The sequence below is a fragment of the Temnothorax nylanderi genome, unplaced genomic scaffold (assembly GCF_030848795.1).
Source record: "Temnothorax nylanderi isolate EJ_2023f unplaced genomic scaffold, tnyl_v1.0 TNYL_tig0116_pilon, whole genome shotgun sequence".
In the NCBI taxonomy this organism is placed as follows: Eukaryota; Metazoa; Arthropoda; class Insecta; order Hymenoptera; family Formicidae; genus Temnothorax; species Temnothorax nylanderi.
In genome coordinates, this window is record NW_027249178.1 from 186,016 (window position 1) to 213,213 (window position 27,198).

Below are 27,198 nucleotides of genomic sequence, written 5' to 3' on the forward strand. Positions count from 1 at the left end.
TGAAGATTCTCATCAATATTCTTAAGAAAATTATTGATAAGGTTCTGTAAGACTATTTCCGTTGTTGCATGTCCCTTCTTACTCTTATTTATAATACAAAAATGTATTTGCTATGTATTGATTTAATTTCGTGAGTGAGGTAGGTGAGAGAGACGCGCGTGTAATATTAATGAGTTTTGTAATAAAATAGTTATCTAAAAAAATTACCTACCTTCTTTTTTTACTAATTATATATCCAATGAAAAATAAGAACGAGATTTAAAATAAAATCTAAGAAATGTGTGTGGTTACGATATCTTGAACATAGATAAACAAACTCTAAGACACAATCGCACCAGTCTTGTTTGAAAATACAGAAATAAGCAAAATAAATAGTTTCGATTATCTTCTTATGTATTAGGATGCCGTCCCATGCAGGACGGAATTTCGGAAAACGGAATCTCGGAATCATTCTGATTGGTTAGCCTCATGGGGCTTGTACTGTGCCCCATGGGGCTAACCAATCAGAATGATTCCGAGATTCCGTTTTCCGAAATTCCGTCCTGCATGGGACGGCACCCTTAATTAAGTTCTTTTATAACATTTTAATTCAAATCAAAATTTCCATAGGAGTAAAATCCTAGCATGAAAGGGATCCTAAAAGTCATTTTTTAGTATTGAAGACACTTTTATTTGAAGAATAAAATTTTTCCTCAGGTTATAACGATAAAATTTTGTTGACCGTTTATCTTGTTCGCGCAGTGTGTATTAATAAAAAAATTTTTTGTTGAGAAAAACGGCCACGTTGCATGGAAAACCATAGCCAGGTACTGAGTAATATACGTAAAATATATAATAATGATCTTGTAAAAATCTGGCACGCAGTTTTCTTTTACTATTTCGCAACTTAACATAGCTCCAAAAAGCGGCGCTTATATTTTCTAAAAGAAAAAAGAATTCCTCGATGATAAAAAAAAAAGAAATAAACGAGTCCTTAGATACTAGAAGCCACGATATCCGGGATCTTAGTATTGGCAGTATTCGAATAGAACGGGCTATTTAAAATCGCAAGAATTGCGCAAATGTAAATTTACCAAAGCGCTTTTAATGGAGTTCTTAATATCGGAGCTGTGAAACATTAGCTTAATAATATTACTTTCCAATTTCGAAATAAAATATCTCCCAATCTGGCATTTAATACACATTAAACTATTAAATAGATAGAAGTTTATTGTCCCCCTAAGGGCACATTAAACTATTAAATACTCTGTTCTGGCAACTTGATAAAAATTCTATAAAAAGAAGGTAATATTTCTAGCACCATTCACGTATCGCTGTTGTGTGATACTGGCACGACTGCCATACTTTCTCTCTCTCTCTCTCTCTCTCTCTCTCTCTCTCTCTCTCTCTTTCTTTGCGATTTATAGATTAAAAGTCATACTTGGATTTTACATGATTTCGTAAATTCCGTATACTATCGAAGGGAAAGAGAGGGAAAAACACGAAAGACTTTGTCCCGCTTTGCTTTGCTCGCGAAGCGGCGGAAAAGTTTCTCGGGTTTCGTATTATTATCAAGAATTATTTTATCAATCTGTAGCAACACTCCGAATAGGAAAAGTCGTTTAGTCCGCGGATTTGTATAAGCGTTTTTCTTCGTTAATTAAAATAATTACAGCGCATTCCGCTAACGATCAGACTAACTTCCATAGATTACGTGAGAAATCATCTTATAAGCGTAGCCCAAAGTGCGCTTGCCAAATTAAAAAATAAAATAAAGATGAATCTTTCAAACGATTCAAAATTATTTCAAAACGAAAACTGGATATAAATTTGTAATTATAGGGAAAATATATTTAAATCAAAACTTGTTATTTTTTTATTTTGAAAGTATTAAGTAATTCTAAAAAATTGAATTTGAACATATAGAATTTGCTCGCCAAACTTGTAACAATGATTATAGAATTAAAAACACGTTATATCGTGCTTTCTCAGTTTTCTTTGGCATTTCCATGCTGTTTTTATCTATTTGCATAAGTTTTCATATGATTATTGGTAACTAGATCCAAGATCTTAACCGCAATAAAATCCCAATTTGCAAACGCACTGAAGGAGAATAAAACGAAGCTAAATTGAGGTATGTCGTTAGGCACGTAATTCTCGGTTCTCCAACGAATCTAATGTTTAATAATCGTCATGTAATTAAGTGTTCATTAATTGTTAATGGCGTGCACTTATTTATGCAATTGTTCGCGCATTTTATATTATATATATGTATATGTTACATGTATAAATATACATATATATAATATATAATAATATATACGCATATTATATATAATATATAATATGCATTTGTATAAAATATATGCGTACGTACATATATAATATTAAATATCATTCTCGTTACTCATATAATTATAAGTATCCTCTGAACGCATGTTATCGACTCCTTGATAATCAATATCAATGATAGAGCAGACTTATCTACACCGGGGTACTCGCGTGTACTTTCTTTCTCACTGTCTCGCAAATCAGAGACACGCGATTCACGAAATTAAAGAACTTATTTCCAAAACGTTTAAAATCCTTTCTCAAATGGGAGTTACCCGCATTACTATTGAATTGATATAGAAATTTTCTAGAACCTCGAAACCAATCTCAAACGAATTTTTCAAATATTAAATCCCATTCCGAGAGTTTTAAAGTTTTTCATGCTTTTTCGACAAGTGTGAGTTTAAAGCGGTTTGAAAATAATTATCTCCAATTGTCGTCAATATTCGACGCGGTGTCTCGATTTTCGCTTATTATTTAACAACGGAATATCTTTTAGCGATGCTCACTCGTCTCACTAGTTTTTTCATCGGCGCGACAAGCAAGAAAAAGGAAATAAAGAGGATATTGTATTCGAGTCGGAACTCGCTGAAAAATATAGAAGCAGACTTTCCGAGAGACTTTCAAAGTCTCGTTGCTAATAGAGAAGCGAGTTATTTTTAGTTAATTAAAATGATCGAAACTGACTCAGTTTCGAAAGAATAAAAAAAAATAGTGTAATTAACATAATTAAAATTAGTAATATTCTTAATCGCGGAAAAAATTGTTCTATTGATATATAGCAAGTTAATAATTTTTATCAGATATCTTAAATAACAGTGACAATAATTCTTGCGAAAGAGCGAGCATCGCTGGACAATCCGTCTTTATCTTACATTATCGATTATATTATTAATTAAAGGCCTTATAAGAGAATGTCACAGTACGGTTATTACGAAGGAATGTCTTCAAGCGTTCTCTACGTCGAACGTTTTTCGAGTATAACAAGAGCTCGTTAGAAAAAAAAGGGAAAAGGTGAAACAAGAAAGAAGGGAGAGGAAAGATCGACAGATGAAGAGGAAGACGAAAGATAAAAATCATTGTTCGCGTTTACGATATAATAATCGACTTACGAGCTACGGACTTACGATCGGGAAAGACGAACGGTGAGAAGCTCGGATGGCTCGTTTAAAAAACTAAAGAGTTAAGAAATAAATTTAAAAAAATTAACGAGATAAGAATTAATGATAATCAACGAAATCACTTTCTCAATTCTCCTTGTACATGGAATGCATATAATCTTGCCGTTATCAGCATCCTGACGCCAACCATTTCAACGAGCAAAGTATATTGCTCAAAATATATAAGTCAAAAATAAAACTTTTGTGTGTATAATATTCTACTTAATTAATAACTAGAATTTATAAAATGTGAAATAAAAAATTCTGACATGCCAACTATAGAATATGTAACATAAAATATACACTCTGATAGATATTAATATCAAATATTAAAATTTCTTTCAAACACTTTCTCATAGCTCTCAATGAAATTTTATACAAAAATTTATTCCGCAAGGAATAAAATAGCTGAACTGAATAAAAATTAAAAATCTTTAAAATTGAATTCGCGAAGAGAGTCACTTTCACCAACAATTAACATTCACCATATAATTTTCAATCTTCGTTAATATTATCATCTATCTGTGGAACAAAAAAAATATATATATATTTTTATGAAAGTATGTTCCTCAGATATCTTTTAGAGCGGTATTCATAGTCAGATCTTATATTTAAGATCGTCTCAAGTTTATCTTTAGATGCTGTACGACTCGTTTCATTAGCTACGGAGTATCTGAAGATGATCTGAAGTAACTATGTGAATACCGGCCTTACAATTAAATATCTTTTGAAGTTCTGTATCTTGGCTAAACTAAATTAATGTTGGTGAGATCGTCTCTAATACTCCAAGAACCTTCAATTATTATACACGCGCTCCGGGCTTCTCGGCGATCCTCCCTCCCTCGAGATGGCGAAGAAAAACGATTTTCGCCGTTTCGCTAAACCGTGCAACCGGCGTCCGACGTTGTCGGCACGAAGGGGCTACCCTGCCGGTAGAAATCGGTCTCGTACTCCTCGACTTTCACCGGATACTCGGTGACGCAGTTCTGCGGCTGATTTAGGGCCGGCGGGGGTTGCTGTGGCACAAAATTGTCCTGATAGCTGGGGAGATGAAGGGGCTCGGCGAACTGCTGAAACGACGTCGCGTCCACGCCCTTCAAGCAGGTAGGACCGTGGAGGCTCAGCATGTCGACCAGCCTGCGCCTCTGTGTCTCCAACTCTTGGATCTGGGACTTCAGGTCGTGGTTTTGGGTCTCGAGGATTTCGGATTCCTGCACGAGAATCACCGTTTTCTCGCGCTTCTTCAGCCGACACTTGGTCGCCGCAATTTTGTTGCGCTCGCGCCGCCGCCGGCGCCGTTCCTCGTCCTCCGGCGTCAGCTGCAACGAGCAAAGGATTTCCGCATTTTTTATCCTGATGTCCACATCCTTTTGGGAGAATAAGGAAATTTCTTGGGTAACTTCAATTGTTTTTAGGAAATTGCGGTTATTTCGGTTCTTCGGGTTTGGAACTTTTGAAATCCCGGCTTTGAGATGTAAAAAGTAGGCCTTGAAGATCCCGTTGAGATCCTGAGGTTTCGAGATGTCGGAGGCTTTAAAAGAGGCCTTAAAGGAGTTTATACAGGAAATAGTTTTGAATTTCTCCAATTTGCAAAAGACAAGAACTCGGGGTACTCTCGTTCCCGGCTACTTTCTTTTAGAGAAGCAAGATTTCTGAAATCTTTATTTTTATCGTTAAAAGATTTTATTTGTTTATATTCTTACAATTCGCGAAGCTTTTAATGTCTGGAGATGTGAAAAGGAGTTCTTAAAAGAGTTGGGAAATTTCTTGGGTGTTCTCCGAATCTCGCCGTTAAAAAATCTAGACGCGAATTGTATCTGAGTCCCTATTTTGAGGTTTTTGTAATTTTGATCGATGAAAATCGCGCAAATATTTTATGTAAAAATCCATCGCTTGTCCATTGAATAATAACGATAGGCAAAATCGTTTGAGAGAAGATTCTAATGGTTTGCAGCTCGTTGCACTTTCACGCGCATTAGCAAGAATTAGCGAGGATAGACATAGAGGTGTTAATCAACGGCGGATTCGAATGGAGTTCGGCATGATCTTTGGATAAGGAGATATGCGAGTACATGTTATAACGTTATAATGCACTTCCGAATTATATATAACCCGCGATTTTATTATACTCTTTTTTACCTTATTTATATTTATATCATTTAAACATATCCTGACCTTTCTTAACAGTCACGATAAATTTAATGTTTGATAAAAAAATTTTATTTGTTAAGTTCACAATGTATAGAGTTCTTTACAGATTAATACATTTCGGTATTATATACTTACGAGTTACTCAAAAATAAAATACGAAATATATGTTGTGAAATTTTATCACGGAGTTGCACGTACGATATTCATTATTCTATATATTTAGGATAGCAATGTTAGTAGCGTGAAATCTACTCAAAAACATGACATGAAGATAGAAATGGAAATATTAAAAGAATAAAAATGTATTTTTTTTTTAAATCGCGATTACAAACGTGATCCGTAGCGATTAAAATGCAAGCGCGTTACTTCTTTGCGCTTTCAAGAGTCCGCTAATTTTAGCAGCTTGCATTTCGTGCCGTAAACAAACGATTCTATGTGCGGCATGCAAATTCGCGAATGCCGAAACTGCCAAAATGGCTGGACACACGGCGCCTGTCGGAATTAATTTATTCGCGCACGCGAGTTTAAGTCGCAACGGCAGCCAAGGACATAAGGAGAATCGAAAGGATTCGTCGTCTGGTCTGGAAACGAGTCTCTAAGCTATTGCCAGAATTGCTAAGATGGAATCGAGTCGCTATGTATTCGCGCGTGTTTCATTCAACCACTTAAGTTGCTCGTTTTAACTGAATTTTTTTCGATTTTTTCACTCAAAATAACGATGTGTAACATTTCTTTTGATGATCAATTTGTATCGCGATTTATATAAATAATAAAAATTAAAATAAAACGAGTATTATACATCTAGATTTTTGAAAGAAAGTAAGAAAGAAGCATAGTGTGAAAAATGCAATTAAAACGAACAGATCCAACAATACTATCTCAATCAAATCAAAATAATTGGAGACTTTTTACACGTGAGTGTAAAATATGTAATCTATAATTTAAAAAATAATAAAAATTTGACGGTTAATTTGTTTTTCTTCGTAAGATTTTTATACGAATTCGAGTTTGTTATATCTTATGCTTTTAATTTGCTTGCATATTTTTCAGTTACGTTTTTAGTGAGCAGAATTGTCACTTTTCTGGAAAATCAATACTACCGGAAAGATTCAGGGATTCCTTTTTGCAGTAAAAAGATATCAAGTAATTTTTTACCAAGTCGTTGAAATTTTATGTATAATTTCTCCTGATTTTATATCAAAATTATAATCTATTAATTTTCAATTAGAAATTATAATGCAACGTAACATCTCTTTTACTTTATTACTCCTCCCTGAATGTTCACATTAGAATTAATAAAGGAAGGGACTGGGAAATAAAGTTCAGAGAAAGGCAATCATAAAATTTCATTTATTGTTTATAAATCATAAACTACATAAAAATCCTAAAAAAAAAAAAATTATATTCTATAGAATCTGGAATTTTAACCCTCTGTAGTTCAAATTAATTTTATTTTATTGAATACTTTAAATATTTTATTAAGCTATAAATTTTGCAATTTTAATATTAATAGCATTCCTCGACAATAAATAAAATTACAAATAATTTTTATTTTCTAAAGATTCCTAAGAGATAAGCTATTAACTAATGATTCTTTACTTTTGTGATACTTAATATCATTTATATAATCAATTAGTTGAACAATTAATCAAAAGATACAAAGGGTTAAGAATCATGAGTATGAAAAGTGACAATTCTTACCAAGAAGCTTTCGAAAAAAAACTCTGCGTGAAGTTGATTCTAAGGAGAATAGTAAAGAAATGCAAAGATTTACTTACACCTTTGTTGTTGTTGTTGCTCACCTCGTCCTCTTCCTCGTCGTCGGCGCCGCTGCCGTCCTCCTTCTTCGTCTTTTTCTTGCTGTCGTCGCCACTACTGTTCGCCCGCCTCTTCGTCTGCAGCGTTAACTTCAGCCCTGTCCAAAGGAGAGTTTAATTAATTTCCATTGATTAATTTCGCTCCTAGGTATATTACCGAGGCCAAAATAGCCATCATTCTCGCTATAAGCGGAGAATGCGAATCCATTAAAATTACCCAGAAAATAATTAGACGCTGTAATGAAAAGGAGGAGTTCCTTTCCTCATTATTTTGCATTAAAATATAAAATAAAAAAATTTGTTTAAATTAACTGATTTTTTATTTCAGTTCCAATATAATTTTAACTTTAAAAGATGGCAAGATTTTTTATTAGCATCATCGAAAGTAGCACTGGAACTATCAAGGCAGTCAAAATAATTGGTTTGTAATTTTTTTTTATTATACTAAAATTTGTAACAGTGCATTTTCTGAGATTTTCTATATTTTTTTCTATATGGCTTTTGTCGTAAATGATTAGCTTCATCAATTTATTTTCCTCTTTTACTCCTTTTTTGGAAACCATAAAGAGAACTTTAACTGTAGGTAATGTGTAAAAATAACTTGAGAATCATATTCATATTATATAAAATAAAAAGATCGAATAGATTGCGCGAATATAATTCTTCATTTCGTCTGTGTTCCTTAATGCCACAATAAATTACAGACTTCCGGAGAGTGGACTCGAAAATGTGTTGCAACGCACGTATATTAATGTCATAGAAAATAACAGTGATCGCTAATATTTCCTCGCGGTACAAGGACACTCTCGTGACCTTCGAGGGATTAAATCGCAATAATTAAGGATCATTTGTGTCAGCGATCGCGGCACACAATCTATTATCAAAGATAATAGATTGTGTGTCGCTTCACTCTACACACATCCACGTATTCTACATTATTCTGCATGTTAAGTCAATTAAAAAAATTTCAATTAATTAATTTGGCAGTTAGTATAACAGATCAGCGCCACCGGTGCGAACAAAACCACAAAGGCAATTACGATAACGATCCTCCTTTGTGATTGCGTGTGTGCGTATGTTGCGTAATCCGTAATTTGAAAGGAACAGGATTTGCTATTTAATGCGTTGCGCTGTGTACATAGTGAAGGCAAAAAGATTAAAGAGGAAAGGAAAGAGAAGTACATTATGTTAACGAGCAGAATAACCCGCTATATTGTCATTGACATTTGTTAAATGTGGATAAAGTGGGTGCAATGCGAGCAAATCTCGCTTAGATTTTAGCTCAGACTTTTCTCGCGTTTGCGTGCTTTATAAGAAATATGAAGCAATTAATATTTGCTCCGAGATTTATCAAAAGTAGGTACACATAAAAAAATAAATAGCAAGAGTAAAAGAGTAAATATTTTTTTTATAGCAGAGATTTAGAAAAAAATAATAATTAAATATGTTACTCTTGCTAGATACTAGGTCAAATTTTAATTTGCTTGATAAATATGCAAGGTAAATCTAAAATATTCGACACATCCTACATGCATACGTATATATATACTATTTTATTTAACTTTTTAAGAGTAACAAATATTTCAATATATTAAATTTTTAATTAACATTCTGTGAAAATCTCACGATATATTTAATAGATTTTCGTCCGTTATCTTTGTTATTTAAAAGAAAAGTCGACTTCTCGAGTTTATTTTATAGAAATTCTTCGCAATTAAATTTTACTCACTGGAACACATTCACATATATATGTAACAATTAGTACGATGTAATGAATGTCGAGAAATGTATTCTTCATTTACCTTCTTTGATAAGCTGACTACAGGTGTGCTGGACGCTTGGCGGGCTCGGTTCGCCGCTGCTGGTCGAGTCCGTACGGTCCCGCATGCCCCTCTCGTTGCCGCTGCCGTAACCCTCGAAGGGATTGGTCATGGCGATCAGCGAATTTACGATTTCCGGTGTCCTTGGCGTGACCTCGGCCGCCGCCGCCGTGACACCGAGAAGACCCGCGGCCCCGGTCGGGCTGGGATTCACGTTCACGTTCAGATTGTACATGGCTTGCGCTGGGTTCTCACCATTTATCTAACCTGGACATACCAACCAAAGGGCGTCGCGTGAAACTAATTAAGCCTGAAAGCGTGCTAAGCTTAATTGAATGTTTCGAAGATAAAAAGGAAATTTATTCTTGGCTTTTATTTTATTAGCTCTTCAGCGAAAAAAATGAAAAAAAAATTACAGAAAATTAAAGTTTGAAAAGAATTGAAAATTGAGAATTTTGAAATGTATGCATTCGGCGGCCTTATGCTTATTAATTATTTCTTAAGTCATTATATTTTCATAATTTTGATTAAAATTAATTAAATCTGAAAGCGTTCTGGAGATATACATATAATTAGGCATTTCGAAGATGCTGGATTCTAAAATTAGTTTCAGTAGCAATTTTGATAAGTTGGAGTAATAAAGAAAATTGAAGGAGATTGAAATAAACACAGGAAAGAAACAGATATTGACTTGACGAATAAAAAATCAGAATGTAATAGTAATAAAGGCAATTTGGCACATACTGGTCTTTATTACGATTGAGATAAAGCGCAGAAGATCGAATTGAAACAACTGCACATAAAACGAAACACGTATATTCATAAGGACCAAAGCGAGCCTATAATTTTAGGACCTTTCAACGTGGCCTATAATTAAGCCGAGATCCATGGAGACCCGTGCGAACTCTTAAAATAAATTATCCTGTGAAAACCGCAAACGAGGATGTCGTTCTCTATCGCTTGCTCCGTGCTTCGGCCTCCGGAATTCCCGAGAAAGACTGACGCCTGTTATTGCGTCGCGTGAAATATATCGTATAATAGTTACTCTTGTTTGGCGCACTATCGCGAAAATGAATAATCCGATTATCTGGAAAGTCTTGAGTCTATTTCGCGCATTTTATCGAAATATTCACGTCACATGTACGTACTATTTCATAATCACGGTGACACAAAAGCGCCAATAGATAAATGTGCAACACATGCTTGTTTTGCATTGAAAGTGTCATTTTTATTATATTATAAATATTTTATATTATAAAGTATATTTAGGTGTATATATGTATACATATACTTATACATATGCACATATAAGAAGTTCCAATTGTATTACGCAACTACCTTCTTCACAATTACATCTCGAATTACATATATGTATATACATATAATAAAGTATCTTCGTAGTACAATAGGATCTTCTTGATATATACAACATATACTTAATATCTTTCATATAAATATCATAGCTTAAATATTGAACTGTCACATTTTAAAAATATTAAATATAAATACTAAAATCACACTAAAATATAAATATGTATCTTTGCTTTTTCCCGTAGGACATCAATACCGTAGCCGCATCACGGCAGATTCTTATCGATGCGATCGCAACCTTCGCGATCTATCAATGATCGATGTACATGCACCCGCCTACGGACCGAGCCGACTCGGCAGCACCTGTACAATTGAATTGCCGATAACGAGATATGACCAGGAAGACGATCTTGCCGAGCAGTGAGAATTCCACCAATTGCGTTTAATAGGTATTAACAATTCATTTTTTAAAACGTTAATCTTAAATTAATAATTAATTACATTAAAATATTTGTTCATATTCAACACACTTTTTGCTTGTTTGTTACAATATAAAAAGTTAATGCGTCAAATACCAAATAATTAATTTTTTCATGTTCAGACAAAAGTATATAAGAACACGAAACTGCATGGGATATAGGTAAGCGTTTCACTCCTATTTGTTTCCCTTTTTTTATCAGATGCGTACCTTTTTTTGTTTATGCGTAAATTAAATTATAAATATTCACAACATAATATTATACATACGAATCATAATAATTTATATGAAAATTATAAATTGTGAATTATATAAATGATTTAAATATTTATGAATTATAAGAGTATAATAAATATGAATATTTATTATACTTCGTATTTAGTAAGCGTGGTCGAGCATGTAAAGTAGCCGGCCGGAAAACTGCACGTCCAGTGTTCGAGTCTTTATTATACTTCAATATCTTGTGCGCAAATCATTCGTAAAGATTACGTAACAACATGCTTTTCAAATTGGATAGAAAAATCAGAATGTCTTATCGACAAACTACATTTTATTTTTTTCTCGATCAAATTCAAGAATTTCTCTACGCCGTTTCTCTTTCGACGTCGCGTTTTCAGCCGCGATTAGGCGTTGAAAAATTGACTGATTATCTGTCTAGTTGCGTTTGGCCGATCTCCGGTGGACGCGTCTATCAAAATTACTCTTGACAGGGATTGACAACCTTTTAGTTCTTGCTCACCGAGGCTTGCTTGCTTGTGGCCCACCCACGACGAATTTTCTCGCACATTTTTTTACGCACCGGATACACCGGGTATTCATTATACTTCAATATTTTTACGAGCGCGGACTACTGATGACAGGATTACGTAACGCCGGAAATGCGTAGAAAAATCGTAGCGTCTTTACCAGTAAATTTAGATCATTCCAAAATAAATAATTTAAAATATATCTAAATAAATTAACTTTAAATGTCAACGTTAATATGTAGATAGCTATAATTATATATTATATTATAAAATCGCGCGTGATAAAATATCTATATAAATAGATATAAATATGATAAATATAAATTATAAATAAATATTAATAAAAATAAAGTTTTATTATACCTCGTTTTACTGTCATAATTACGAAGATATTTTGCATACATACAGTTGCGTTCCAACTCGAGAAATTTATTTCAATTACTATCAACTTTCATATTTAATAACAACTCGTCGCTCTGTCACTTTCACGGTCTTTCGTATCTTATAAATCATCGATTAACGTTGCCCTATCAGATAGTGGTAATGAATCGTGATCAGCGACTTCGTACAGAGTATATGTATTGATCATGAATAAATTTAAATCCAATTTGTATATCCGTCGAGTATTGATCTGTACTGTATGTATCGATTACATTGTTGTCTCGAAATTTTATTCCATATCGCGTTCAACTCTCTTGACAAGTCGAGCTCTGTTACAGTAAAAAAGTATTTTAAAGGATGTGTCTCGCTCGATTATGCCCCGGATTGTAGAACATTTTCTACAACCGAAAAAAAGGAATATCTATGATCTTTTTGTGTAGGAAACGTATTTTGTCGAAATCTCTCGTTGAATTATGTAACGCGATTCAATTAATGCTTACATACGTGTCGCTCCTCAGCATCTTCGAGCTCTCGAAGATGCTGACACTCTTACATCTCGCGCATCTCGCGTCTTCCACTTCGCTTCGACCTCAATTCACTACATTCCTCTCAATCGCGCCGGCACTCGTAGCGCTGTTTTATCTCCGTGAATAAATCATTAAAGATAGCATTAAGATACATATTTTCTCCGAAGCGCAAACGCGTCGAGATCTCGCGGCATGGCTCATCACCGCGTTCGCTCGCTGACAATCCTCTCGGAGAGAATTCTCAACTTCCGGCCGGTCGCTATTTCACTCTTCTCGCATTTATTTGAACAAGCACATTCAATATTAATACAGGATATTGTAAATCCGTTTAAACTTTACATCCATTAATTCAAAATCAATAAGAGTGAAACATACAATTAGAGGAAACTGGAATATTGTAAGTTAATTAAGAATCAGCACTTGAATAAGTATTTACATCTTCGAAGGAATGACACTTTAGCAAGAAATAGAAACATATACATATAGGAAATTAAAAAGACATTTACGATCAATGGCGAATGCCACGTGTTTTCGACGATTAAATGTTTTTTAACCGGTCGAGACATCAAATTCTCCAGCTATAGTCGCGGAGTTGCTTAATCGCAGAGGAGGAGGACCGCTTTTCCCTTTCGCTGTCTGCACATGCGGGTGTTTCGTAAGAATTTTATCGTTCCGTATTCGGGGGGGCCTAATGCCCTTGCAACTCCTCCTCCTTCTCAACCTTCCACTCCGGTTCCTCCTCCTCCTCTTCCTCCTCCGCCCGTTTCTTCTGCTCGCGAGCAAAAAGAAGAGAACGTAAAAGAAGAAACATCGACTTCCTCAGGCCTGAGATCTTTCGGGGCCCACATGCGCGCGCGTGACAAAGGGTCCTCTCCGGCACCCAGTGACCTATATGTGCCGAGGTGGAAGACGTGGGATGCGCTCGAAACGAAAGAGAACTTGAGCAAACACACGCTTGTGTGTTTTCTCTTCTCATTTTTAATGGCGGTCAAGTCAGATATTTTACCAGTTGCATTTTGATTTCAAAACTCAAAAAGAACAAGAATAAATAGACCTTGATTTTTAATCTTCGATCTTTTTGAAATTATATCTTAGAAATATATTCCACATATTTGTAAATATATTAAGTATTTTAATTTTTATTTGTAAATTCTGTATACAAGAATTTAGCTCTTAATATATTTATTTGATACGAAAATCTTAAAGTAAAATATTATAAAAAGTTTTATGGAATATGAAAAAAAGAGAGATGAACAATAAAAGTGGCTTTGCGTAACTTAACGATTAAATGATATTTTTGGCAAAATATTATTTATTTTAGTCGTAAATTAAATTGAACGCGCATTACAAAATCTTATATATATATATAGCATTCTTCTTTAATATTCGTATAGATTTTGTCGTAGGTTGAAAAACGATACAAGATGGTAAGTTACTCCCAAATTCGCAGGCGGAGATGTCTGGCGGTTTACTGGCAGCGTTGCAGTTTGAAATAATAATCGGGCTGCCTTTTCACGTTTGTTTGAATGAGAACAGGTGTCCGATCGAAGCCGCCGCTGGCTTACCGCGCCGTTAAACTTATAAATAGGAATCGTTTGATTTTGACGTATGGCACATTCAGATTCGCCGGTATTCGACCGATTTTCTCTACCCAAGATCTTTCTCCGAAACACAGTGCACGAAATTTGTTCAACCCAGAAGGACAAGAATACATAATTTTAAGTTAAAAAAAATTATATTATCGAATTAAAGAAAACGAATCTAAAAGTCAAAAAATATTCTTTATAATATTCTCTCCGGTTTAAGCATAAATATATATGCATATCGTTTAATTTATTTCTGCATATTAACTTCATAATTATCATATTAGTTATATTATGTATTCGAGAACTTTTCAAAAGTAGGCAAAAAATTGAAATAATACATATGTTTAGTCCACCAAATTTACATACTTCTTATATCTTTTTCTGTATAAATATTCTCTTATAAATATTATATATATATATATATATATATATATATGTGTGTGTGTGTGTGTGTGTGTGTGTGTTAATTGAACTTTTTTCTCACAATCAGTAAGGACAAAAGAAATGGCCATTCCAAACAATACTCACGAAATCAAACATTGTTTCTCTCTTAATCTGATATCAATGGATAGTTTTTTATAAATAGACTTCTTCATGTTATATTTATAAAAAAATAACATATATATATATATATATATATGCACATATATTATACGGCATGTGTTGCGTCTTGCCTCGTTTCTAGGAAGCAGCCGGTATCTAATTCTCGGAATCCCTGCATTGCTCGATCCCAGCATCCTTCCCCTCCTTACGTATATTGAGTAGATGATAATTAATCTTTCCCCAAAGAAAGAGAGAGAGAGAGAGAGAAAGAGAGAGGAGGGAAGGGAGGAAAGGGAGAGACATTTGGAAGAGAGCTTCTCGAAAGAACATATGTGTTTCACATTTCTAACTCCGAATTCCGTACACGATGTAAAATTACCTCTTTCTCTTCTATTCTTCTCTCGGATTTAGATAAAAATATTCTATCTGTGTCTTGTTATAAAAAATACTTCGTATTATATATAGAAATATTACTTTTTTTAACGATGGAATATGCGTATGTCGCAAATCAAAATCGCTTTCGCATTTCTCGTAGAAGCAGGAAGATAGATCGCGACAAAAAATGAAGAAAAAGAAGGACAAGGAGAAAGAGAGAACGCGAAAGACAGAGAGAGAAAGAGAGAGAGAGAGAGAGAGAGAGAGACGGAGCTTGCGCAACCGGTGCCCATCTGGCCACCGAAAGCTTTTATAGCGCTTTTTCGACGTGTCGACGACGAGCGAACGTGGGCGGCCTAATTCCGACAAGATCGTACCGCGTGTAACGCATGTGATCTCGAGTGCAGACTTCAGAATAATTACATATCGCGATATAGAACGCGGAACCGACCGCATATTTTGGATGGCGGAGGTTAGTGAACCGATTGACGCGCGATTCAAGAGTATCATTACGTTTCGCGTCTGCTATATATACAAGATTCATAAATTTATGTGATTTAGGAAGACAAGAATATTCTTAAATTAAAGATGTTATATCCATCACGTCAAGAAAATTCGCAATTTAATCAATAAAAAAATGAAAAGAAAAAAGCTCAAAGAGAAAAGAAATTAATATGTGTAAAAAAGATTTTAAAAATTATTTTTAAACGCATTATTTAAAAAATAAATTATTATTTACATCCTTCTAACAATATACGTGATTTATATAAAGATTTGCTTTTACATAATCGCTCTCTTCTCTACCTCTTATTTTTGTACAGATTTTACAGAAAATTCTTTCTTACATGGAATATTTTATTCTAAAAAAAAACCCGTCGATAAATTTTGTGATTAACTAAAAATTGTATATATATCGAACTGTTGAAGCATCAAAAGAAAATAGCAAAATCTTCTTGCGGAGGAGGCGAATTGGACTACACGTCGAAACCCCATGAAAGCCGCATTAAAGTCGAACGGTTTTACGAGCGTCAATTTACGACGACGACTAACATCTTTTTGCCTCTTTCGTGTAAAAAGCGCGGATGTGGGCTACGGCAAATTTCCGCCTGTGCCGTCTGTTTTAGAGATCTCTACCCAAAAATGAATACGCGCAAAAATCGACAATCCCACAATGGAGACTTTGTCCTCGCTACGAGACAGGCAGCTTCGCCACCTCCAGAATGCTAAAAATCCGCCGGAATATCCATAAAGTTGCTAAAACGGCGAAAAAAAATAATAAGAAAATTTATTAGATCACCTCAAACTTATATTTTTAAAGAAAATAAAGCAACGAAAATATAGTTATATTTTAAATACGTATAACAATATAATTCAGAACAAAGTAGTTTTTAGAAATAGATACGACGACTTTTATGTTATAAAAATAAATTTAAAAAAAACAAAGAAGGAATAGATTAAAATTGTTAAAAATTTCCTGGCAAATGAACACTAATATTCGCTTGATTTATGGCGGAGATGAAAGGATTAAGATAATATAGATTTATAGAATAGACTATCCCCTCATATACGAGCGAACTGTGTATTTTACACACGTGCGACATGATCGATCGACATAATGTCCCGGAAGTTTTATCGTGATATGTGTCATCGTGAAAGCCCACAAAAAATATAAAGTTCCCTAAAATCTTGTCGATTTACAACAAACAGAAATCATTGTCGTATAATTATTATTATTACTTTTATATCAACGCAACGGTAAAACAATTCTTCAGTTACAATTAAGTGTACATTAATACAATTAAGTAAAAACTCAGTAAAAGATAAAACGGAAGAGTAATTATAATATAAAAAAGATAATGAAGAATAATGTAGAAATATATATATGGAAGTAAATAAAAGAAAATAAAAAATAAGGTAAAGACAAAACTATAAACAAATTAATTGCAAAGATATTTTTAACAAGATATATCAATATAGCGATGTAATAATCGTCGAAGATCTGTGGCTTCTGTCGTTAATTGTAAGGTGGCAGAGAGAAGCGCGTGGTTTCTCATCTTGCGATTGGGAAAAGCGATAAAGCACGAGCCTGTCGAAGAGAACAATATACAATATGCTCGCGCAAGAATTTCAACGAGAGAAAAGAGTTCGAAAGGTCAATGTCTCTCCCCTCGGGGGATTACAGGCGAACTCTTCTAAAAATACGAATCCCGTTTCGAGAGATAGGCGATTCTTTTCAGAATACGCCATGCGCGCAGCTCGAAAATTCGCGATTGCAACACCTGCAAGCGGGACCTTTCGATTCGCGACATCGCGTCGGGAGCGCACGCGAATGCGCAAGGAATAGACTTTGAATTATGATTCCATTGAAGTTGAACCGACGTTGAAATTAACAATCGAACAGGAAATTTAATTTAACCGCTTTTCCTCGGAAATCATATAATTTATCTTCCAGCGGAAAACACGATTATAAAGTAGAAAATGAGCATCACGTTTTCTCAGTCTTTTTTTTTAACGTCCGACACGATGTGCGAAAAGCCGGCAAAAATTAGCAACGCGCACAACTAAACGGAATTCATGTTGCGCTTTAAAAAAGACAGGATTATTTTCGCTCCGTCTCTCCGAATGGGACGAAGAGGAGTAGAGAGCAAACACAAAGGCCTGACACGAGACGAGGGACGCGGCGGCGCGGCGCGACGCTATCTATCCCAATTATACCGCTTTAATTATGGCGAATTACCGTCCTTTTTCTGTCCTTTTCACCGGCGCGGCGTCGCGAACCGTGACGCGACACCCGTAAACCCGTGGCATTTCTGCACTTAGTAAATTTAGATTGTGCTTAATTCAATTTTAATAAGCAAGGAGTTTACCTTGAAAAACCACTAACTTTTGTCTCGTCCGGTAAAATGCCTACAAGTAGAAACTTGTGAATATATTGCAAACAAAAAGAAAAAAAAATGAGAAAAAGACTCTAAATCTGAATTATTAGAATTAAAAGTTAAATCATTTTAACTTTACGCCATAGCTTGACTGTTTATTTAAGAAAATGAAAATGATGGAAGCTACTCCGAGGCTTCAAAGTCTTCAAAATCCACTTTAAAGTCCATTAAATCTAAAATTTATCGCAAAATTAATAACAGAATTCGCGACATATGAATTTACACTCTAATACTCTACGTATTTCTATATTCCGAACTGCACACAGCTCCGTCGTGAATTATAGATCGTCAAAAAGCCAGACTTAGAATATGTCAGTTTTACGAACGACAAACATTGAAATTTTATTTCTTTGCGCACCGCGTATCGGCTCGCAGGCTCACGCAGATCCTTTATTTTTACGAAGCTAGGAACGTAGGAAACGTAGCACGCACGCACGCACATTGTTGCTGTGTCCTCTCGCTCAACTGTGTTTGGAGTTCACGTCGAAAATTTATGCTTCCTCGCGAACGACACACATGTGTACACGCGCGTCGTCCTGCGCACGTCTCGCGCCTGTGTGTACGTGCGCGCGTCCTTGCGTCCTTATAACCGGGCGCGCGCGTGTCTCGCCTATAAACCCATTCTAGATGATCTATCATCCGCGGCAGAATTTTATTTTGACTTTATTCGAGACAGAATATCATAGTTGAATATGCAGACGTCCGTTATATAAATACCTGACATTTCTTCTGTATCGAATTTGACAAGATTACTGTACATGCAAATGATTTAAGTCCTTTAACATCCGTTTTCGCAACGCGGTATCGCTATCGCAAATTATTATCGTGTCAAATGACACTTTCCTTGCTTGAACACTTAAACTCTTCAGCTGACCGAAAGATCACCAGGAAAATTACTAAAACGAGTTTACACTGCGGCAAGTGCGGCATTGTGAGTGCACGCACGTTCGTAAAATCTTTTTATAGCGAGAAGCTTTCAGTGATTTTCACTGATTTCTTGCGCGACGTCCTTCACCCGTTTTTCAGTTTTATCGCTAATCTATTAAATGTGTATCATAAAATAAATATCATTTATATAATAGATTTGTATATCCATGGCATTTATATATTCTATGTAGTCAAAATTATTAGCGATATAAATAGTATCATATAAGTCTTAAACTGTGCACTTTTACGTCCAAATGAGAATATAATTTTTTAAGTAGGGGAGACCGGGGCTAAACAGTCCGTTTTTTTCGGTGCCGATTTTTAACAACAAAATAAATAATTGTAGTTAAATGTGGTATACCACTGTAAAGAGTGAACCTTTAGCTACAAAATTTATATAGGAAATTTTTGTCTACGTCGCTTTGTTTAACCGGTATAGAGCAAAAACGACAACGGTGGAAAAATTGAAATCTCAAAAATGCCGGGGTATAACAGTCTGCACTGCATTTTCAATACATATACGTACAGCTAATCCTAAAAAATAATAGGATACATGCAATAATTGTTGTTTAAGAGAAAAATATAAAAATTTATTTAAAATTTTTATGCGAAACATTATTAAAAAATAGTTACGAGGGTTCCTCTTTCCGCAGAAGTCACTCGCCCGACTTGTTTCACTCCTCGACGTCCGATGACTCTATTCGGTGTCTGAACGGTTGTAATTCCCGTCTCATCCATATTCCATATGCAGTGAGCCCGAAAATGCCTTGGAAATGCACCCGGACTGCTTACTGACCGATTAGCCCCAAACACAAGTTTCAGGTTTGATCGCCCACGAAATATTAGACATCAACGTTAATGAAAAAACTACACTGGATTCGTGTTCAGCATGCATTACTCTTTATAATCACGTACCTCGAGATTTGGAGAGCAAATATTATTGCAGATATTACAAAATTTCCACGCGCAGAAAATGTAACTTTTACCTTTCGAAAACACGTTTGCCCTCGTAAAAATCATAACACGGCAGGTACACAGTAAAAAATTTTGTGTCAATGGAAGTCCACTCTCAATTTTGTGTTAAAATAACTCATTTATTGTGTTATTTTTGACATTTAGAAATGTTATATCGACATTTATAACATTTCTAAATGTCAAAAATAACACGATAAATGAGTTATTTTAACACAAAATTGAGAGTGGACTTCCATTGACACAAAATTTTTTACTGTGTAACCTGCCGAAACTCCGTTGGTCACATGGGTACTATAAGCAGCGTTTACAATGTTAATAGCGAGTTCGCACAATATACAGGTTCCGAGATATTTGATTAGACGTATTTACCCCGTAGACGTTTTAGCCCCGGTCTCCCCTACGCGATAAAAATAGGACTTTATTTTTTCTCGAAGATGCGCATAAAACAGGAGAGCAGATATTATTAAAATTTTATTCACTCGACGAGACTCGCACGGTTCAACACGCATCGTACGGTGACGTAAAGGATTTTTTTAAAAGGGCTGAAAGAAAATGGCAGTCGCCATGGTACGATGTCGGGCTCCCTTATATGCGTAAAGGCGAAAATAAAGCGATTCGGGAACATTACGTAGGTGGAAAGTGGCGCAGGTGAATGCAGGCGTGGTGTTTTTCGAGCGGCAAATCGAATAATCCGCCAACACACGAGGAACACATTTTGCGCTTCGATGTTTTTTTTCTGATCGCTTTAAACACAGATTTATAGCAGAGTCTTGATTATTGGAACGTTATCTAAACGTTCCATTAATGTCTTCATGGAACATCGTTATTCGTACATAATCGAGCAATTTACACCGCTCGAGAATAATCAAACATTCGTTAAATAACGCTCGAATAATCGAGCTTCTGCTATGTACGCCGTTAAGATCATTCTGCAAATTGCAAGATGATTAATCGCAATTGCGAACCTCTCTTGCTGGTCCTGATATATCGACGACGATTCCAGATCGAGAGAACGTTTGCCGCTGGCGTTTCGAGGAAAGTGAGAGACAAAACCTTAATGGAGACGAACGATTAATGGGGATCATCGAGGCCTCCCCCAAGCCCGCATCTTTCGCCCTCTTCACAAGGAACTGGTATACGGGCGCGAATTTGTGAGATAACTCAGAAGGAACACGGGAGAGAGATTTTATGGATTTTCAAAGAATCGTAAAGCTTAACAGCATTTTTACGGCTCTATGAGATTCTTAGTTAATAGCAAAACTATCGGAATGCACTTCCAATTTGCAATTATATTTCTAATTAAATGCAATCGCGTTTATACACTAAACTCGACGATTCTCGACAAATATTGAGATAAAGTAAAAATAAATAATAAATAAAAAGCAAGGCTGCAGAAATTTAAAAAAAGGTAAGTTGAGAAATTGGGAAAATTTGAAGTAAAATATATAAGAAAATTAAATTTTAAATAAATAATCTATATGCATATAGATACGCGAAGTTATATCTATTTTTATATCTTATAAGTTAGATAAGGTTATTTAAATTATAGAGAGATAGACATGCTATTTGAATTTGATATCTATAATCACACGCTTTTTTTAATGCACATAAAAATTTTTATTACAATAAATAACAAGAAAATTCATAAAAAAAAAACAAAGATAACATAATATAAATTTTTTTCTCTTCCTCAAAATTTTTGTTAAAAACAGAATTTTCTGATTTTTCACTAAAGACATAAATTCTTTCCGACTTACTTATTTTCCGAAAATTTATCGAAAAATTAACGAAAGACGGAAGGCACGAAAGATTTGCGAACATCACGTATTTCTTAATCCCTCAAACTGTCCTGTATTTTTTTCCGCGTGTCGATCGCTCGCGCCATGCCGTTAAAAAGCGGGTTAGAGCTAAATTTACAGTCGCGCAGCGCATACTAAGAAAAAAAAGTAAAGAATAAAGACGGGGCAACCGATTTATCAACGATGAGCTACTCGGCTTACAGCAAAGCTGAGAGATGATATAACTGGATTCGCGAGTAGAGAAAGAGAGAGGAAATGATACGACAGGGATGAGAGGGGGGAGAGGACAGAAAGGGAGTAAGGGGAGAAAGAAAGAGTCCATTACCGCTCAAGGGCGTCAATGTCTCGCGATTGAATTTAAAATGCAAATATACAACGCAACGCGGAGAGAGAAATGACAGTACGGCTCTTTCGAGAAAGGATACCGGGTGAGGAAGGGAGATTTACCTTACGTGTGTACAGATAAACGGCTCCGCTGCGTTAAGCAAACATATCGATGCGTATATATTGTTACGATAGCGATATTATCGAGCGGAATTATTCGTATAAGCCATTAAGTGATACCGATCTTATTTGCGACGCTTAACGATAAATACGTAATCAATTTATTTCGTATATTTCACGTAAGTCCGGTTTTGTTGCAAAATCAAAGATCACAACACGAATAATCTTGAATCAAAGTAAAAAAAGAGAAACTGGAGCAATTGTTTTTACCTATAATACGTATTTCTTGAAATTAATTCAAGTTATTAAATCAAAAAAATTCTAAAATATATATGTAATTGTATAAAATTATATTATTATATGCACGCGCGCCGTCTCTATATGTGATATTAAAATAAAAAATATAATTCTATCTAACTACGGCAATGCCTGAAAATAGCTGCCTATCGCAACTCGTTTGCGGTGACGCTGTTCGTAAGGGACTCGCTCCAGAATAAACAGATATTCACGTATCCACATTTATGGCATGTCTAACGTCTTATTCATGCGACAAAAATTACGGAGTACGAGAGAGAATAGCCATTCATTAGCGAAGGCGAAGCGTGTGATTTAAGTTACCCGATGATTATCCACGCTTCGCATAAGACGGCGTAAAAACTTTTCCCGCCTGTTCCGAGGAGCACATTCCACATGAAAGGGTTTCCCCATTCAACAACGTTTTTTAATGCTCAGATTACTCGTTTTCGAACAACAGATACGTATTATTAAATGACAGAAGAATCGCCCAGCCCAAAAACGTTTAGCGACGATTGTGCCGTATAATCGCGATTGTTAATTTTAGATAGCGCCGATTAAGCTTGAAAAATGCAAACATATAAAAAAACCGTTCACACCTAAGTTGGACTTGAGACTTTGACAGAGTTATAAATTGGGAATTAGTTAAATAAAAATGTTTAATGCGGCAAATTGATAATTTTCGACAAATGACAAATGGATTCATTTTGTTCCTCTTAATTATTATTCTTCGTAATTCTTCAAGAATTATTCCAGATTACTCCGTACATATATATTTAATTCGAGATTTAATCTTATTATACATGAAACTGTATTTATGCATAATATATTAGATCTTTTGTTTATATTTAATGCGACAAAGATGTTTCATAATTTGATAATCTTATTTAATATCGTTATGAAATAACTAGTTTACAACATCAATACGATTATTACAGTTAGCGCCAAGTTGGCATTCATTCGCAAGTAACATGATACCGAAACTATATAAAAAAAAAAAAGATCGTGCAACATTTCGAGAACAATATTTATTTCAATTCAAAAATAATTATTAATTCGAATTTCCTTCAAATTACTAAAGAAATTTGTTTGTCACATCACACATGTTGGCTTTAACCTTCTAACAATAATTATGGAGCAGATAGCATCGAGGTGGTTACCTTCGTAACTTTGCATAGCAAATGCGCGAGATAAGATTATTATTCTGCAAAGGTTATCAACGCCGGAGGAAGTTTGCCGGCGAAAGCAAACATTGGAGACGTGCAATTTAATGCCAAACTGTTGTGTGACTGATAAAAAAATGCGCTGCGAAAATTTAGCTAACTTTCATCAATTGTAACTCTTTCTTAATTTTTATAATAATTTCTTTCGGTGTTACAAACTTAAGAATATTTTTCAAGAAAAATTTTGAGCGCTCTCACCCACGCGATCTTAACTGATAATCTCACAAGTATCGTATGCACGTATAATGGTACTCTATTATCCATCATATAATTTAGTAACGATAGTTTTTACACGACACGCCCATCCCATACGATACCTGATTTTCATTTATCTCATCGAAAGGAAGATGTGCAATAATGTTATCGCATTGCTCTGAGGAAAATATTGTGCGTGTGCAATGCACTGTGCATATACATATAATATATATATGTGTTATATATACTTGAAATTCAGAAACAGGAAATGCAGCGTTATAACAGTTCAGTCTATAGACTGAACTGTCTAATTTTTACAACTCATCAAATTTTATCGTTTTTATTACCTACAACTATCAACTTCAGTTTGCAAAAATATAGATGGTATTCATAATCATTTCTTGATGAATAAGAATTTCTTATTTATACATGTATACATATATATGCAGGTATATGCACACATGTATATATGCGTAAAACGAGCAATTCTTTCTCAAGGAATAATCATGCGTGCCGTCCTACATTAATAACTATACTTTTGTACCTCATAATGAATATTAATTGTCTTGTAATTATTATATTGCATATTGTACATTGGTAATATTACGTTTCATTAATTATTATTTTCTTTACCTCTTTCAGCTTGATTCTGGATAAAAAGAAGATCGAGGAATGGCATTGATTAGCCCGATTAAATATTCGTCGCGTTTTAATTTTACCCTTTTGTTATCGCTGTTCTACTGTCAAAATCGCGGAGGAAGAAGAACCACGTTTACAAAATCAAGGGATTTATCAGGAGCGGTGTCGATATGTCGAAGGTACGTCACACGGAACACGCGAACGAGAGGTCGGCGGCTCTCTGGGAAACAAATTATTTTCGGGCGCGTGTTCTAAATTCCGAAATAATTTATTCCGGGCTAACTACACACAAATCGTGGCGGCTGCTAACCTGCGCTCGTTCGTCCGTGCGCTGCAAGTCGCCGTATCTCGTAAACGCGATAATAGATAGCCAACTTCAAAGACACGCGCTTAGACACGAACGATTGCGCATTCATATTCATGAGAGAGGCGCACAATGCGCGGAGTGCCTCGTCCCACTTTATTCTCTCTCGCGAACACCAGTTTCGAGGAAAGAAACTCGCTCGAAAGTTCAGAGACATTGAGAGATAAATATGAGAGATAAAATGGGGCAAAGATGAAACAAAGATAAAACGCGGCAAGGAATGTAGATACAGTGAAATAATTCTAAAATGTAGTAATCGTAATCTAATTGTTAGAAATATCAAATATTCTTCGTAAAACGAGTGCAGAAATCATTCTCTGAGATAATCGAGAAATTCACTTCATCGTTAATCTCCAATAACAAAATTGAAAGACGGAAAGAGAAACATAGTTAACTCTTCAATTGTAATGATTAATGAATGACATTGTGAGATAAGATGTTTGAAATACTTGCAGCAGATAGCTTGAATTAATGCCTCCAAAATAGGGGTCCTCAACTTATGGCCCGCGGGCCCCCGTGAAATTTTATCTGACCCACCAAGAAATTACGACATTATATATGTTGTTGCGCCTTTGATTTTGTGATTCGATTGTCGCTACGTTGGATTTTTATAAGATCAAGGAATTTTAAAATAAAGATCTTTTGTCTTCATATGATTTTCAAAAATAAAACTTAGCCCCCCCGTCATTATACCTCCCCAGAAGATTTTAATTTGACTCTCTGGACAAAAAAGTTGAGAGCTCTAAAACATGCTTTTGGAACAAGCGAGTTTTAAATTCTCCTTCTCTCTTGTTCTTAAAATGTTTTCATCGAATAGGAGCGAGTGCACACGAGGCGCGTTTAACGCGCGATATGTATTCCACCGCGAGCTCTCGTGGCAACATTGCAACTACGATGGCAGCGAAGTTCTACTTCGTGGCGTCGCGACCTTGAGCAATTGCGAGCCCGTGGCTATAAAACCCACGTAAATCAATCCAAATCGCGCTCGCGATCGGTCTGACGTCTAACTTCGGAGTATCGGCGGCGCCGCGATTTGAATCTCACGTGCATACGTGCGAACTCCGCGTATCGGGAAAAAATCCTCCGTGGGAAGAAATCGATCGCGCGACGGTCGCGGGAGATCACGCGTGACTACAAAGCCTTAGGCGCATAGCCATTATGTCAATCCGACACGTAATAACCCTATCGGATGTAACGTCAAGGCATAAGCGTACTGCCGCTATTCTCTCCCTTTGGCCCCGTGACGTAATACCCTCGATATATCGAACGCGATCTCGATATCTCGCGCCCAATTTGAAACTGCTGCGTGCATCCGCCTGTCGTATTTAACGTCGCGATCTTTATTTATTTGCTTTCTTGCGGAAACAATCCTTCGGCAATAATATATCGTAATTAATATGTGTTTATTGTTTTTATATATGTACATAAAACAATTTGTTAAAGTAATACATTATATCAAATAATCTATTTATTTCTATGCGGAGTTAAGAAGACCGGCGCTTTCGATAATGTCAGAAAGTCAAGAAAAGTGCAGAGAAAGCGATTAAATCGCACAGATAGTACAGATCACGCGATGCTATCGAACTCGCGTACTTCGATCATCTCGCGTGCGCAACGTCACGCCGCGCCGTACGTTGCGCACTTCACGCCGCGCTCGGCGGCGCACTCGACCGAAATCCACGCCTGGCCAAATGTCGCGAAACAATTCAGCGGTCTGTCCGCCGATCTCGGACGCGGCTCGAGAATAGCCGTGTTTATTGCGAACGGAGTTCATGTTTATTATGGCGAACACGTGCTTCGAATTTGACGCGAGAGCACCTCCTTCCTTCCTTCCTTCCGCAGCTACCTTCTCGCGGTCGGTTTGTTTCGCCGCTAAATTTATTGCGTTTAAACGACAGAGACGGACGTTTCGATTTTTGAAAGGCGCATCTGTATCGGATTCCTACCTTCGAAACGTCCCGGTGTCCGGCGCCCCGGTGTTCGCACTTCGCGCACTGCGCACGCACTTAAAATCCGCTCCGTTCGATAATCCACTTATCCTCCTCCGTCGGCCGCCGGCGCGCGACTGTGGATAATTCGCGGTCGCGACCGGCCTAGATATATACCGGCTATATTTAGCCCGTGTCGTCACCGCGACGCGCGCCGATTGGCCGGCGGTGACGTTGCGCGTCGCCGCGATTGGCCGCGGCCACGACTC

General features: G+C 35.8%; 2 protein-coding genes across 5 annotated transcripts in view; one reads left to right on the top strand and one right to left on the bottom strand.

The window, feature by feature from the left end:
* Nucleotides 1-27,198, top strand: part of Alkb (alpha-ketoglutarate-dependent dioxygenase AlkB) — a 38,449-nt gene that overhangs the window by 5,068 nt on the left and 6,183 nt on the right. The window contains exons 2-3 of one of the 3 annotated variants that reach the window (XM_071712822.1): nt 10,815-11,018; nt 24,641-24,816. The gene's annotated coding sequence lies outside the window, so the exon portion shown is untranslated. Of the gene's footprint in view, nt 1-10,814; nt 11,019-24,625; nt 24,817-27,198 lie in introns of those variants that run through there. The other 2 variants (XM_071712823.1, XM_071712824.1) reach the window with 2 other exon arrangements.
* Atf3 (Activating transcription factor 3) lies at nt 647-27,090 on the bottom strand. 2 transcript variants are annotated; one of them, XM_071712826.1, is made up of 4 exons: nt 26,948-27,090; nt 9,241-9,525; nt 7,400-7,536; nt 647-4,789 (listed from the first exon to the last, which is right to left on the bottom strand). In XM_071712826.1, the coding sequence occupies exons 2-4, from the start codon at nt 9,491-9,493 to the stop codon at nt 4,349-4,351; spliced, it is 831 nt and encodes a 276-aa protein (XP_071568927.1). In that variant the 5' UTR covers nt 9,494-9,525; nt 26,948-27,090; the 3' UTR covers nt 647-4,348. The 2 variants fall into 2 exon arrangements, with proteins under 2 accessions (XP_071568927.1, XP_071568926.1); XM_071712825.1 differs by having other exon boundaries at nt 647-4,837.